At 43.1% G+C, this 12,624-nt stretch overlaps 1 protein-coding gene across 1 annotated transcript in view; it reads left to right on the forward strand.

Moving 5' to 3' along the window:
• MYH15 (myosin heavy chain 15) overlaps positions 1–12,624 on the forward strand; it is a 47,646-nt gene that overhangs the window by 27,579 nt on the left and 7,443 nt on the right. The window contains exons 26-35 of the mRNA XM_040054663.2: positions 12–188; positions 695–840; positions 1,424–1,514; positions 2,475–2,864; positions 3,835–3,961; positions 5,104–5,222; positions 5,704–5,900; positions 6,952–7,301; positions 7,845–7,969; positions 10,727–10,842. Of these exons, the coding sequence (XP_039910597.1) occupies positions 12–188; positions 695–840; positions 1,424–1,514; positions 2,475–2,864; positions 3,835–3,961; positions 5,104–5,222; positions 5,704–5,900; positions 6,952–7,301; positions 7,845–7,969; positions 10,727–10,842 (1,838 nt within the window). The remainder of the gene's footprint in view (positions 1–11; positions 189–694; positions 841–1,423; positions 1,515–2,474; positions 2,865–3,834; positions 3,962–5,103; positions 5,223–5,703; positions 5,901–6,951; positions 7,302–7,844; positions 7,970–10,726; positions 10,843–12,624) is intronic.

Below are 12,624 nucleotides of genomic sequence, written 5' to 3' on the forward strand. Positions count from 1 at the left end.
TTCTCACACAGGTCAAAAATCTGACAGAAGAAATGGCAACACTTGATGAGAATATCAGCAAACTTACCAAGGAGAAAAAGTCTTTGCAGGAATCTCATCAGCAAGTTCTAGATGACCTACAAGCAGAAGAGGACAAGGTCAACACACTGAGCAAAGCTAAAGTGAAACTGGAACAGCAAGTGGATGATGTAAGCTGGCTCTTCCTTTATGTTTCACGAGGCTTGTTTGACCACCACTTACAGTGGACCTTTCATGAGACTGAAAGGTTGCAAAACTTTGAAATATATTCCTCTCCTTTTAGAAATGTACTCCTTGTACTGTCTGTAAAAGGTATAATTACAGGAACACCACAAAGATTGATCTGGGTTCAGCCTTTCAAAGGATTGCAATAACAAGGGAAAATCCTCCCAACTTGCACTTGCAGTGTAACTGGCATGAAGTCAGACAGAACTTTGCTAAGAGAACTGTAATGCTTGCCCAAATGTAAAGCATGGACTAACCCTTTTGTTCTGTTTCTTTAGCCTATATGCCCACTGGCTGCTAGAAAACAAACCCTGTAAACTGGGATGCTTGTGCTTAAGTGCTTCTGCTTCACAGCTCACTAGAACTCAGCACAGAAATGGGCACAGCCTACATCTGACTGTTGGAAACCATCTGTGTTCAATATATTTATTATGTGACTTTGCTCCTAAAGCTCGAGGGATCACTGGAACAAGAGAAAAAAGTGAGGATGGATCTAGAAAGGGCAAAACGCAAACTGGAAGGGGATTTGAAGCTGACCCAAGAGAGTGTCATGGACTTGGAGAATGATAAGCTGCAGATGGAAGAAAAACTGAAAAAGTGAGTTGATTCTGTTGTACCAAATAAAGCGGCACAGTTACAACGTCATTAAAGAGCCTTCAGGTGTGCCATCCTGTTCTGATGATGGCTGAAAGAAAATTCCATTATGAAAATGTGTAGCCAAGGAGGGAGGCAAAATTACTCTCATGTACAAGATTTCTGAAACATCAGAATTCATTAAACTTTCCTACATTAAAAAAAGCAACCCAGAAACTTACTAATGTTTTTCATTGCTTAGAGGAGAAAGCTGAAGGAATTCTCTAAAGTTGTTCATCCTAACTAGATGTGGTAGTATTGTTAGGAGACCTGACTCTGTTAAATATGTTTTCCCATTGAGTAAAAATAGCATTGTTTTTGTATGACAGAAAGAACCAGAAATATAACTGCACAAATGCATGCAGAGGCTTGACTGGAAACTGCTGCTCAGAGGAAAATGTGTTTTCATGCAAATTGCAATACATACAAATTATTTTAATTTTCAGATACGTTAGAAGTTTTATTGAACAACTCTTTAAAATTTTCAAAATCCTAACTTGATGCTTCAAGGCAAATTGTCACAGTAGGATTTTCCTTTCTGTGCCAGGAAAGAATTTGAAATGAGCCAGCTGAATTCCAAGATAGAAGATGAACAAGCTATAGTGATGCAGCTGCAGAAGAAGATCAAGGAGCTTCAGGTCAGCTTGCTTTTTTATCATATATCTTAGGATGAGTTTCTCTTTGTGCCTCACTGAAAGACCTTGCAGAAACTTTTCACGGCTAGCGCTGCAGCTCCTCTTTGAGACACAAAATGGTACATCTCCATAGCTTCCCTTTTTTCCCCTCAGGATGGTTGCTCTACAGTGTTTCCTCCCAGTAGCAGGACAGATGACCACAGAATGGTAGTGGTTTCAGGCAAGGCAGAAAGGATCTGGTGTTTTGTCTTAAGCAAATAATATTGTTCCAAACCATGGAGGTGAGGGTAGTTGCTGGAGAGGAGTTCAGCAGTGATAAGCATGGTTTTGAAATTTAGAGAAAAGATTAAAACACACAGGAAGTTTTCAACAGAAATTAAAAGGCCAAGGAAATTCAGCGCATTCCAAACACAATGTCTGGACCCAAAAATAACAGCTCTACCTTTTTTTGTTAATAAAGACTATTTGTATAGCTTGTATGTAAAGTGCAGATTGGTGAAAATAATTTTTTAATAAAAAAGACTGCTTCCAATAAATATTCATTATCCAGGCAGTTCTACACACTGCTGTATTGAAACCCTATCTTCACACTCCTAGAGAGAAATTAGTCCAGTCATGGAAGTCTTAAAATGAGAATTTGTTGCTCCTACTAGCATGTAACTCCTCACATGTACTTCAGCTGAATGTCAAACACGTGAACATAAGGTCAATGCACTGGACCTCTATGTCTTGGACTAGAACTTGCAGAACAATCTACTGCAAGCAAGATGTGCCTCATCATCATTACTGTAGCTCAGGATCTGATTTACTGGCACAAATGGGCAAGTCCTTTAACTGCAGAGCTTCTGCTAGTGAGGTAAAAAGTGGGGTGGCAGTGGGTTTAACAGTTTGTAAGGTGCCTCATGGTCTTTTGATGGGAATCATCACAAAACTGACCCAAAAGTGTTCATGTTTCTGTGGCAGGCTCGTATAGAAGAACTAGAAGAGGAGCTGGAAGCAGAGAGAGCTGCTCGAGCCAAGGTGGAAAAGCAGAGATCAGATTTGGCCCGAGAGCTGGAGGAGCTGAGTGAGAGGCTTGAGGAGGCTGGGGGAGCCACAGCTGCCCAGCTGGAGATGAACAAGAAGCGCGAGGCGGAGTTCCTGAAGCTGCGGCGGGACCTGGAGGAGGCCACGCTGCACTACGAGGCCACGGCCGCCACGCTGAGGAAGAAGCACGCAGACAGTGTGGCCGAGATGGGCGAGCAGCTGGACAACCTGCAGAGAGTCAAGCAGAAACTGGAGAAGGAGAAAAGCGAGCTGAAGATGGAAGTGGATGATCTGACATCCAACATGGAGCAGATGGTCAAGGGAAAAGTAAGGATCCTGAGGCTTCCCAAAGCCCCCAAAAGTCATGGTAGCTAAAGCTGGTCTGAAGGCTTCCCAGGATACCTGGCATGGCTGAAGTGTTTTAGAAGGCGGTGTCTTGCAGCATGTCTCCCTTATCCAGCTGGTGGTACAACCCTTCTTCCGTAGAGATGGGACAGCAGCTGAGCTGGCCTGCCTGGAACACACAGTGCCTCTTCAGTCCCAGGCATATTGTTTATCCATGTATCTCAGGGCACAAAACCATGTCAAGTAAATCAGGCTCCTTCAGGCTGGTGACAACTGCAGTGATGCCTTCCAAGTCAGGATATCTCTCACCCCAAACAGACCCCTTTCAGATCCTGCCCCTTGGTTCACAGTTTTGAGCCATGTTAGCACAGAGTGCAAAGCAAAGGCCTGCATGATCACACTGAGTATTTTCACTTCCTCCAGCTGAACTGTGGATTTTGTTTCCTGAGTAGATAAGCTCAGTAGCTCTCAGAGCACTCAAAATAGATTTCTTTCAGTGCAAGTGAGGAAAAGAAATGTCAGTGTTCTCAGAGTTAGAAAGCTGTCATCAAACCCAATTTAAGATAAATGGCAATTAAAGCAGAATCAGTAGAGCAATTTTCATTGGAGGTGATTTTCCCATCTAGCAATTATGAGGCGGCTATGCCTGAACTTCACAGGCATGTGACTGTTGCTAAGTTCTTGCGGAGTCTTTTTACACTGGTGCTTACATTCAGAACACAATTCAGGGAAAACAAATGGGGAATGTGGTCTGATGGGGAGTCCCACGGCCTGGGATCATAGACATGGGGCTGCTCTTCCCTGCTTTACTACTGTAATAGTGTCTTTGCTATCTGCCATTCCTCTGAAAGACAAACACACAGAAAAAAAGGAGACATTTTGAGTGCTACAGCTTCCAAATGTTTGCCTTGGGGCTACAACTTTCTTTGTCTTTTCTCCTGATTCCCATTAGGCCAATGCAGAGAAGCTTTGTCGCACTTATGAAGACCATCTGAATGAGACAAAAACAAAACTGGAGGAAATGACCCGCCTCATGAACGACCTCACTACTCAGAAGACTAAACTCCAGAGCGAGAATGGTATGCGCGTGTTTGGCCCAGATAGACTGTTCCCCAGGAATTTATCAGGGGCACCTCTGCACCGCATCAGTGAGATGTGTTTTGCAATGGCATCTGCTCTGAAGGTGGCAGGGTTGGGATTGCTGAATAGAGCAGTAGCTTTGTGTCTTTTGACATTTCTATCTTCAGTATTCTTATAACCTTGGTGGGGAAACCCTGCCTTGGACTGGCTTTTAAAACAAACCTATAGCCACATTTATCAGCATATGGTGATACCATTTCATGAGCCAAATTGGATGCACCAGCTCGGAACCCAGAGGATATGCCAGGCTACCTAGGTACCTATTGTTTCAGGAACAAGGATATGTGCATCTAGAAATGCTAGAGGGAAAAAGGAGTTGGGCCTGTGCGAATCCCATCTTCCTCAGCTTGGCCTTGAGCATTGCACCCTAGAAGATGTTGACATATCTTCTAAATATCACATATCCTCTAACTTTTTGCTAACTTTCTGGCCAGAGCAGTATTATTAAATTTCTGCATTCTCATCAGACATCACTGTTCTGTGTATTTTCAAAGACATATCTTTCATTTCCTGTTTGTTCTAACTTCTGTGTCTCCTGTAAGACTGGTTTTCAACCTGCAGTGACACACTTCCTGTGCCCAATGGAGTTTTCCTTATGTATTCTCTGTTCCGTATGCTGATCATTGTGAGGTTCTCAGGGTGCTTTGCAGCCCTCTGAAAAGAAATCTGTGGAAAAGCAATATAAAATAATGATAAAAAGAGTAAAACCAGCTATAACTGCCCATAAAAGTAAGCATCAGTCTAGTCTGATCCACAAGCTGAAGTAAAATTAATGAATCAAGCTATTGGCAGTAAAAACAATCAATCCCAACCAACCAAACAAGAAAACTCAAGTCATTAAATCCACCTAAAAAAAAAAAAAAGAAAAAATAAAGAAAATCTAAGATAAACTATCCTGGTAAAGTATCTGATGCTTACAACTTTGGAAGAAGCTTCACAATCGGTCAATCACAATCGCTGTGAGTTCTTTTCCTCAGCAAAATGGGACATGTGGGACTATGATTTTTGACTGCAACTTTGTCATTTCAGCATCTTGCCTTTTTTGTTTGTTTGATTGTTTATTTGTTAAATCTTGTGGCAGGTGAGTTTACTAGACAACTTGAAGAGAAGGAGTCACTGATAAGTCAGCTGTCCCGGGGAAAAACATCCTTTACACAACAGATTGAAGAACTTAAAAGACAGCTAGAAGAGGAAACCAAGGTAATGCTTTAACTGGGCCCCATTCCTTGAAATGGAATGGCAAAAAGAGCTCATGTTCAATTGTACCCTAGATAAAACCTGAAATGAGACATGGAGTGACAATGATTCCTACTAATTGTACTGATATAAGTTCCTGCCCCTGACTGAGGCAAGTCACAAGACAAGACTTTGGGAAAATCATCGGCATACATAAATGCTAAATAAAACTTATTTAGGATAGCCAAAACCTCAGGTCTTACATCTTAAAAGTTTGGGTTGTTTCTCTGAAGCTGTTAGATCATCCTCAGTCTTGATAGCTTCTTCCTCATGTCACCAGTTTGGGATGACTTCAAACAATTTTCACCTCATTTGACCTAGACTGTCAAAGCCAGAGGTAAAAAGGAAAAAAGAAGCTTAAGCCTCCATTTGAATTTCTAGGGGCTGTTTGTTTTGGTTTTGCTGAACGTAACCTTGCCATTTTGTGACCTTTCTATCCCTGCAGTCCAAAAATGCCCTAGCTCATGCCCTGCAAGCGGCCAGGCACGACTGTGATCTCTTGCGGGAGCAGTATGAGGAGGAGCAGGAAGCCAAGGCAGAGCTGCAGCGAGCTCTCTCCAAGGGAAATGCAGAAGTGGCACAGTGGAGAACGAAGTATGAGACTGATGCCATTCAGAGAACTGAGGAGCTGGAAGATGCCAAGTGAGTTATGAGGGCTTCAGTGTGCCCTAGACTGGCAGGACTGTGCCCACAGCGTCCTATTGTGTGCTAAAGAAATAGGGTTGGAAACTTCCCTGGTTGGAAAGTTCCTCTTACTCAATGCTGTAATTTGGGGCTATTCTTCTGTTTTTCATATTGCTTGGGCAGGTCAATGTTTCTGCTGAGTGCTTGTCTCAGGAGTAGTGGCTGTGGATACTGGGGTTTATTTGAGAAATAACAAAATTAGATAGTCCTACTTAGTTACGTCACACTCTCTTACTTTGCCCCAGCCCAGTACTATGTTTCCTTGGTCTTGACTTCTCTTTCCCACTGGGAGATGATGGCTGTGCTGGGAAAGTAGGGCAGAAAGTCACATTGGCTCACATTGTACAGCTGCTTCCATTTACCAGGCTCAGGTTGCTGGGCAAGGTCTCTGAACATCTCCAATTCTGTCTCTGCACATCTCTGATCTGCTGGATCTTACCACACTTTCAGCATATTTTCTTCATCTATTGTCTCCATGATCCTCTTTCTAGGCCATCCTTTCCTTCCAGCACCTCTTCTTGCCAGGACTCCCTGTTTTCCCAGTCTAAATAGTCTATGAACAAAAACCCAGGGCATGACCTGGGTGATTGTCTCATATCCTAACTGATGGTTGTCTCATATCTCATAATTGGAGAAAAATGACACTGTCATTTAGAGCAGGTCCTATAAAAAATTTACAACCAGCCCATATTGGTTACAGCTAGTAAGTAGCTAGATGGTGCCTGAGAGTTCAGAAATTCAATTTCAAATATTCACAGACACACACAAAATGTTTTGCCACATACCAGTATTCAAAATGTTAGCTGCTTTTTTTCCATCATAGCCCCGTCTCTCTAGATGATCAGCTTCCCTCTCTATTCCTCTTCCCCTTGCCCTATCCTCTTTCTCACCCTCTCCCTGTTTTCCCTTTCAGAACTGATATACTGAGTTATTGCTTTGGTGTCAGTTTTTATGGATAACACAGCATCAGTGACACTTGGTCATTTCACTGTGTCTTCCCACCTGGTAGGAAGAAGCTCGCTGCTCGCCTGCAAGAAGCTGAGGAAGCAATTGAGGCAGCCAATGCCAAGTGCTCTTCTCTGGAAAAGACAAAGCACAGGCTGCAGAATGAGCTGGAAGACATGATGATTGACCTGGAGAAGGCCAACTCAGCAGCTGCCTCGCTGGACAAGAAGCAGCGTGGTTTTGACAAGATCATCAATGACTGGAAGCAGAAGTACGAGGAGTCGCAGGCAGAGCTGGAGGCTTCCCAGAAGGAGGCCCGTGGCCTCAGCACTGAGCTCTTCAAGCTGAAGAATGCCTATGAGGAGACACTGGACCACCTGGAGACTTTGAAAAGGGAAAACAAGAACCTCCAAGGTAGGCTTCATTCAGGTCCTGCAGCCAGTGCAAAAGCCACATCAGCAGATGGTTGGAGATGGGGTGCAGGTGCCCTGCAGCAGCTGTGGGGAAAGATGTTTATCTCATCCTGAGATGAGCTTTCTGATGTCATTTGAGACACTGATGCTGCCAGTGAATGTTTTGAACATGGAAGACTGGTATGGCCCAAGCAGAGAAGGCTTTCCTTTGCCTCCCTGTCAGTGAAACTCACTGGCAGAGGAGGCAGTCTCAAGGGAGGAACAAGAAAGACGATAGAGGTGCAGTGAATGAAGCCTAAACTGCAGAGCATGGTGTTCCTAGCTTGCAGATCAGATAAAAACTAAATCACTATAGCCACTTCAAAAAGCATTCACAAGAAAAGCTGCACCTTCAAGTTAAAAAATCCTGCTTTAAGGCAGGGTTCTTGTACAGAAGAGCCCTTGAGGCAGCAGTTGAGGCACGGGTCCTCTATTCACACTCCGTGAACTGCAGGATGCTCCAAACTGTCTGTTTGCTAAATCCATCCATCCTCTTTTGTTTCAGAGGAGATTTCTGATCTGACCAATCAGATTAGTGAAGGAAACAAGAGCCTCCATGAAATAGAAAAAATCAAGAAGCAGGTTGAGCAAGAGAAGTCGGAAGTTCAGCTGGCTCTGGAAGAAGCAGAGGTAAGGAAAGAAAGCTCAAGGGAAAAGGAAGAGGGTGTCTTTATCAGGATTTTCCTTTTCATCTTCTCAGAAAAACAGCCAATGTGTTGATTTCTAGCATGTGCAACTTCTCTGCACCCAGCTCCTCCAACCTTGCTAGCCAGTGTCTTCAAGAGTGACTAGTGACTTTTGGAGATGTCAGCCCTATGATCATCAGTGGAGGCCTTTTGCAAGGACATGCCTTGTAGCCTTTGGGGTTTTGTTAGAATCATGGAATTATCGAGGTTGGAAGAGACCTTTGATATCATCCAGTTCAACCATCTACCCAGCACTACCCCTAAAACCCCTAAAGCACTAAACCACATTGCCCAAAACCAGATCCAGTTGTTCCTTGAATACCTCAAGGTACGAGGACTGCACCACCTCCTTGGACAGTCTATTCCAAGGCCTGAACATTGAAATACAGTGATTTTTTTTCCTTTAATATCTAATCTGTGCCTCCCCTGTCACAGCTTTATGACATTTCCTCTAGTCCTCTCACTTGTAGGCAGAAGAGACTGGCTCCCACCTTACTACAACCTCCTTCCAGGGAATTGTAGAGAGTGATGAAGTCCTCCTGAATTGTCTCTTGTGACTAAATAAACCCAACTCCCTCAGCTGTTCCTTGTAAGACATATTTTCTAGACCCTTCACTAGCCTTGTTGCCCTCCTCTGGTTGGTTGGTTTGGGTTTTGAGTTGTTTTTCATTTTCAGGAAGCTCAGAAATCTTCTGCCCACTGTCTCAAAACTCAGTCCTTGCTCGCTTTGATGTAGAATATTTCAGTCTTTCAGAAAACAGAAATGCTGAAAATTGTGGTCTTACCCTCTTTAATCAGATATTTCAGCCATCTAGTTTCCAACAGCAAATTCACCATTTCCTGTTTATGAGAATGAGAAAAAAGCCTCCTGATGACTTTCTCTTTTATAAGGTCTCAGATATTTTTTTGGATATTGCAGCCTGCTTTAGAAAATGCAGTAGTCTCAAAAGACGAATTAAAACAGCCCTGTAGGAATTTGGTAAAGACATTTGGCCTCACTGCTTTAATTTCTACAGTGCCAAGTAGGCACATACCCAAGAGGCTTGCCTCATCCCAGTTTCCAGCAACAAACCAATATGGAACAATCCAACTGGAAATCCTTGTGATTCACTTAAAGATGAAGTGAGATGCAGAGAGATTTTTTTGGAAGTGAGGTGCATTACAAAGCTAAGAAGGGGTATATATGGTGCTGGCAGAAGCATCCCAGCACATAGCAAGGGATTTTTTACTGAGGGCTGCATTTCTTTTGAATTGCATCTAAATAATATCTGCTAAACCAAAGGTCACCCAGCAAAAGGAATCTGGTAATAACTTCAATGCTGTGCAGCCTTTTTTGTCTGTTATAGAATGCTTTATACATGGCAGGGATTTCACAGCCAAACAAATAGGTATCACAATCGGAGCAGAGGAAAGAGCATGTCTTCCTTCCACAGCTCTGAGATGTGGAGAATAATTATGTACTCTGTCAAAAAACTTCCCCTGCTAGGAAGAATATATCACTTCTTGAGGGATCTAAGGGGCACAGTTTACTTCCCTGGACTGTGTGGAAGGGCTTTCTAAAACTCAGTGGTATTAGGAACTAACGAAAGTAAAGTGGTGATGTATCTTACTCTAAATGCAAGAGAAATGGATTAATGCAGATTTTCCTTCTTTCTTGTGAATTTGGGCCTCTGGCAGGCACTGATGATGACAAAGAATTTCCATGTGCTGCTGTTCCCATTAATATGTTGTGGCTTCTGGTCATGATGCGTGTATTTGACTGACCTGCTGCATGTTGGGTAGAGATCAGCAGGGGTTTTGTACAGCTTTGTTTTCACAGTCCTCATTCTGTTTCCTCATTCTCTCAAGGGAAGCATAACTAAGCTTGTGCAATTCCACCCTTCAGAGAGCACCTCCCAAAATACGATGTTCAGTTCCGTGCTTTCGTTCCTGTTCAGTGAGAGCAGCAGGGAAACAGAATGACACTGAGCCTGGCTTATGCAAGACCTGAAAGTCAGAGGCCTTGTTATTTCCTTATGGGCTGTTGTCTGCTTAGTTCCTCACTTCTATGTATGTGAGAAATGTGGGAACAAAGACATAGGAAAAAAATCACACCTGTTTCACAGACTTGTCTTCATGTTAATTGGAAAGAACGGACAGCGAGTTTTTGCATTCTGTCATACAGAGCTGATGTCTGTTAATTCTTTCCTTGAAGTCATCTTGCCTAATAAGATTATGTAATTGTGAAGTTTCTTTCACTTTGTGATTTGGAGAGACTTTTGTGAGTAGGAGGGGATGGATGTGTGGACCCCTTCACTCTCCCCAAAACAATCTTGTTTTAGCTTATCCCTGTCCCTTACAAGCCTGTGAAATTCCGGAGGATGTCTGCACAGAGGTGTGGAGCAGGGAACATCTGTTGATGTCAAAACCATGCAGGCAGGGCTGAAGGTGTGTTGTTTGGGTGTTGTTTGTGAGCTGTGGACTGTTTGACAATTTGTCCTCTGAGGAGATTGCTGCTCGGTTTTCCAGCTGTCAGGTTGCATTAGAAGGCAAATAAATGTGTTGTTTTGCCATGTAAGCTACTTGTGTCCTTGCCTAGAGAGAGACAGAAGGAAGAAACAGGAAGAGAAGTGTGAAGGGATCATCTTTGTGCAGCTGTTTGTAGTTTGGAAAAAAAAAAATCGATTCCTGGTTTGCAAGCTCTTGGTGTTTTCTATTTCAGGGAGCTTTGGAGCATGAAGAAAGTAAGACCCTTCGTTTTCAGCTTGAACTTTCTCAGGTTAAAGCAGAGTTTGAAAGGAAATTGACAGAAAAGGAGGAAGAAATGGACAATATAAGGTACTGTGCAGGAAGCAACATGTCTCTTAAGGGAAAAGTCTGGAAATACTGGAACTGTTCTCAAGACCCAAGCCAGTAAAATGCACCACAGGTAGTTATGGCACATACTGCCCATACCAGAAACCAAGACAGCTCTGACTATCTTCCACAGGGTAGTCCTGCCACATTTCCCTTGCTCAGTTCAAATATTCCTGTCGGATCAGCCTCTGACAGTGTACAATTAAACCCATCATGCATAACACACTGCAGCTGTAAAAGAACTGGCTGCCATAGTCAATTCACAGCAGACCAGGGCCACAAACTCTGTATGATGACAGTATGGAGGCAAGTAGGTCTAGAGAGCTGTCATCTCCTAATCCTGTGTGGGATGGCTGCCTCCTAAGGAGACCCCCAGGCAAAATCAGCAGTACTTGCCTCAGTGGTGCTCAAACCTATGTTATGTGAAGGCATTTAGTGAATTTATGAAATTACAGCTACACTGAGTGTGGGAGGATGTGAGGAGCTTGTTGTTACGTGTGCACCACTTGGGTGAGCAGTGAGAATGGCAGACATGCAGAAAGTGTGAATGGAAGAGGAGACGAATTTGCAGGTAAGAGGATAAATAGGAAATAATGGAAAGCAGTTAGGTGAGAGGAGGATGGTGTCTTTAGTCTCTCCCCTCCCACCCAGCAAAAAGCAAGTCTGAAGAGTTACACCCTTAAGAGGAGGCCATGCTAGCCTATGTGCCTGTGCAGTCATTCAGAAAACTTTGGCCTTGAATTAATCAGTGTTGTAATGTCATTAATTCAAGAATCATGTCATTGGTCATTGATAGGCTAAAGGGTAGGGAAGGGGAAGGCCCACCCTGGCCAGCATACCCAGAGGGATTGATATGTAAATTCCTTCAAAACAAAGAATATTTTGGCCTTTTCACCTTCTGGCATCTTGCAGATGTCTGGATTGCAAAGATCTCAGGACAAGCTGTGCTAATCAGTGCTTTCTGCTTCCGCTTCACAATGACTGCTCAGCAGCCATTCTGTGTTGTTTTCTGGGAGTGTAGGGCACAGTTCAGTATCCTGCTGAAGCAATAAAGCCCTCAATTTTTTTCTTGTTGACTTGGTGATTTCCTAGAACTCCTACACTTCCAGCAAAACTTGGCCAGCAGTAAAATAAATGTTTCCATGTGTGCCATATTCTGTGCTTTGAGTTACTTTCTGGTTGTAAGAGAGCAAAATTTCCAGTGTAGGACTTCTCTGTTACAGGATCAAGAAAATTAGGCTGTTTGTATCTGTTTTGTCTTTAAATTGACATTAAGCTTCCTTTCCCACGGGGCCGGGCTGTCAACTGGGCAGGTTCAATCACTTCTAAATTTAGATGTCCATAACACAGATTTCTATTAATGAATAATTCCCCTTATAATTAGCACAAGAAAAGTTTTTTCAGCATCTATTTTTAAGACACAATAAATTGTAGCTTACACGTGCCATTTACTATAAGGAGCACCTAGACCTTAGAATGTAGCAACCTAATTTCAGTTTGATTAATACCCTCCACTAATGCCTTCAGCAAAAGGCTGAGATGTAAATCATTCCTGGAAATTATTCAGTAAATATTTTACTAAGTGACTGCTGGGCTGGAAGTGCTTCTTGTCAGGTTCAAATCTGTACTTGCTTGTGTTTACAAGAGCCCTGGGAGCAGTCCTTGCTCCAGTACTGGCAAAGGAAACACAGAAGAAGGATGCTAGAGGTGCTTACAGATCAGGATTTAGCTGAGGGTGTGAAGCACACCAGCCAGTTAGAGAGT

Source organism: Hirundo rustica, chromosome 2 (assembly GCF_015227805.2).
Source record: "Hirundo rustica isolate bHirRus1 chromosome 2, bHirRus1.pri.v3, whole genome shotgun sequence".
Taxonomy (NCBI): Eukaryota; Metazoa; Chordata; class Aves; order Passeriformes; family Hirundinidae; genus Hirundo; species Hirundo rustica.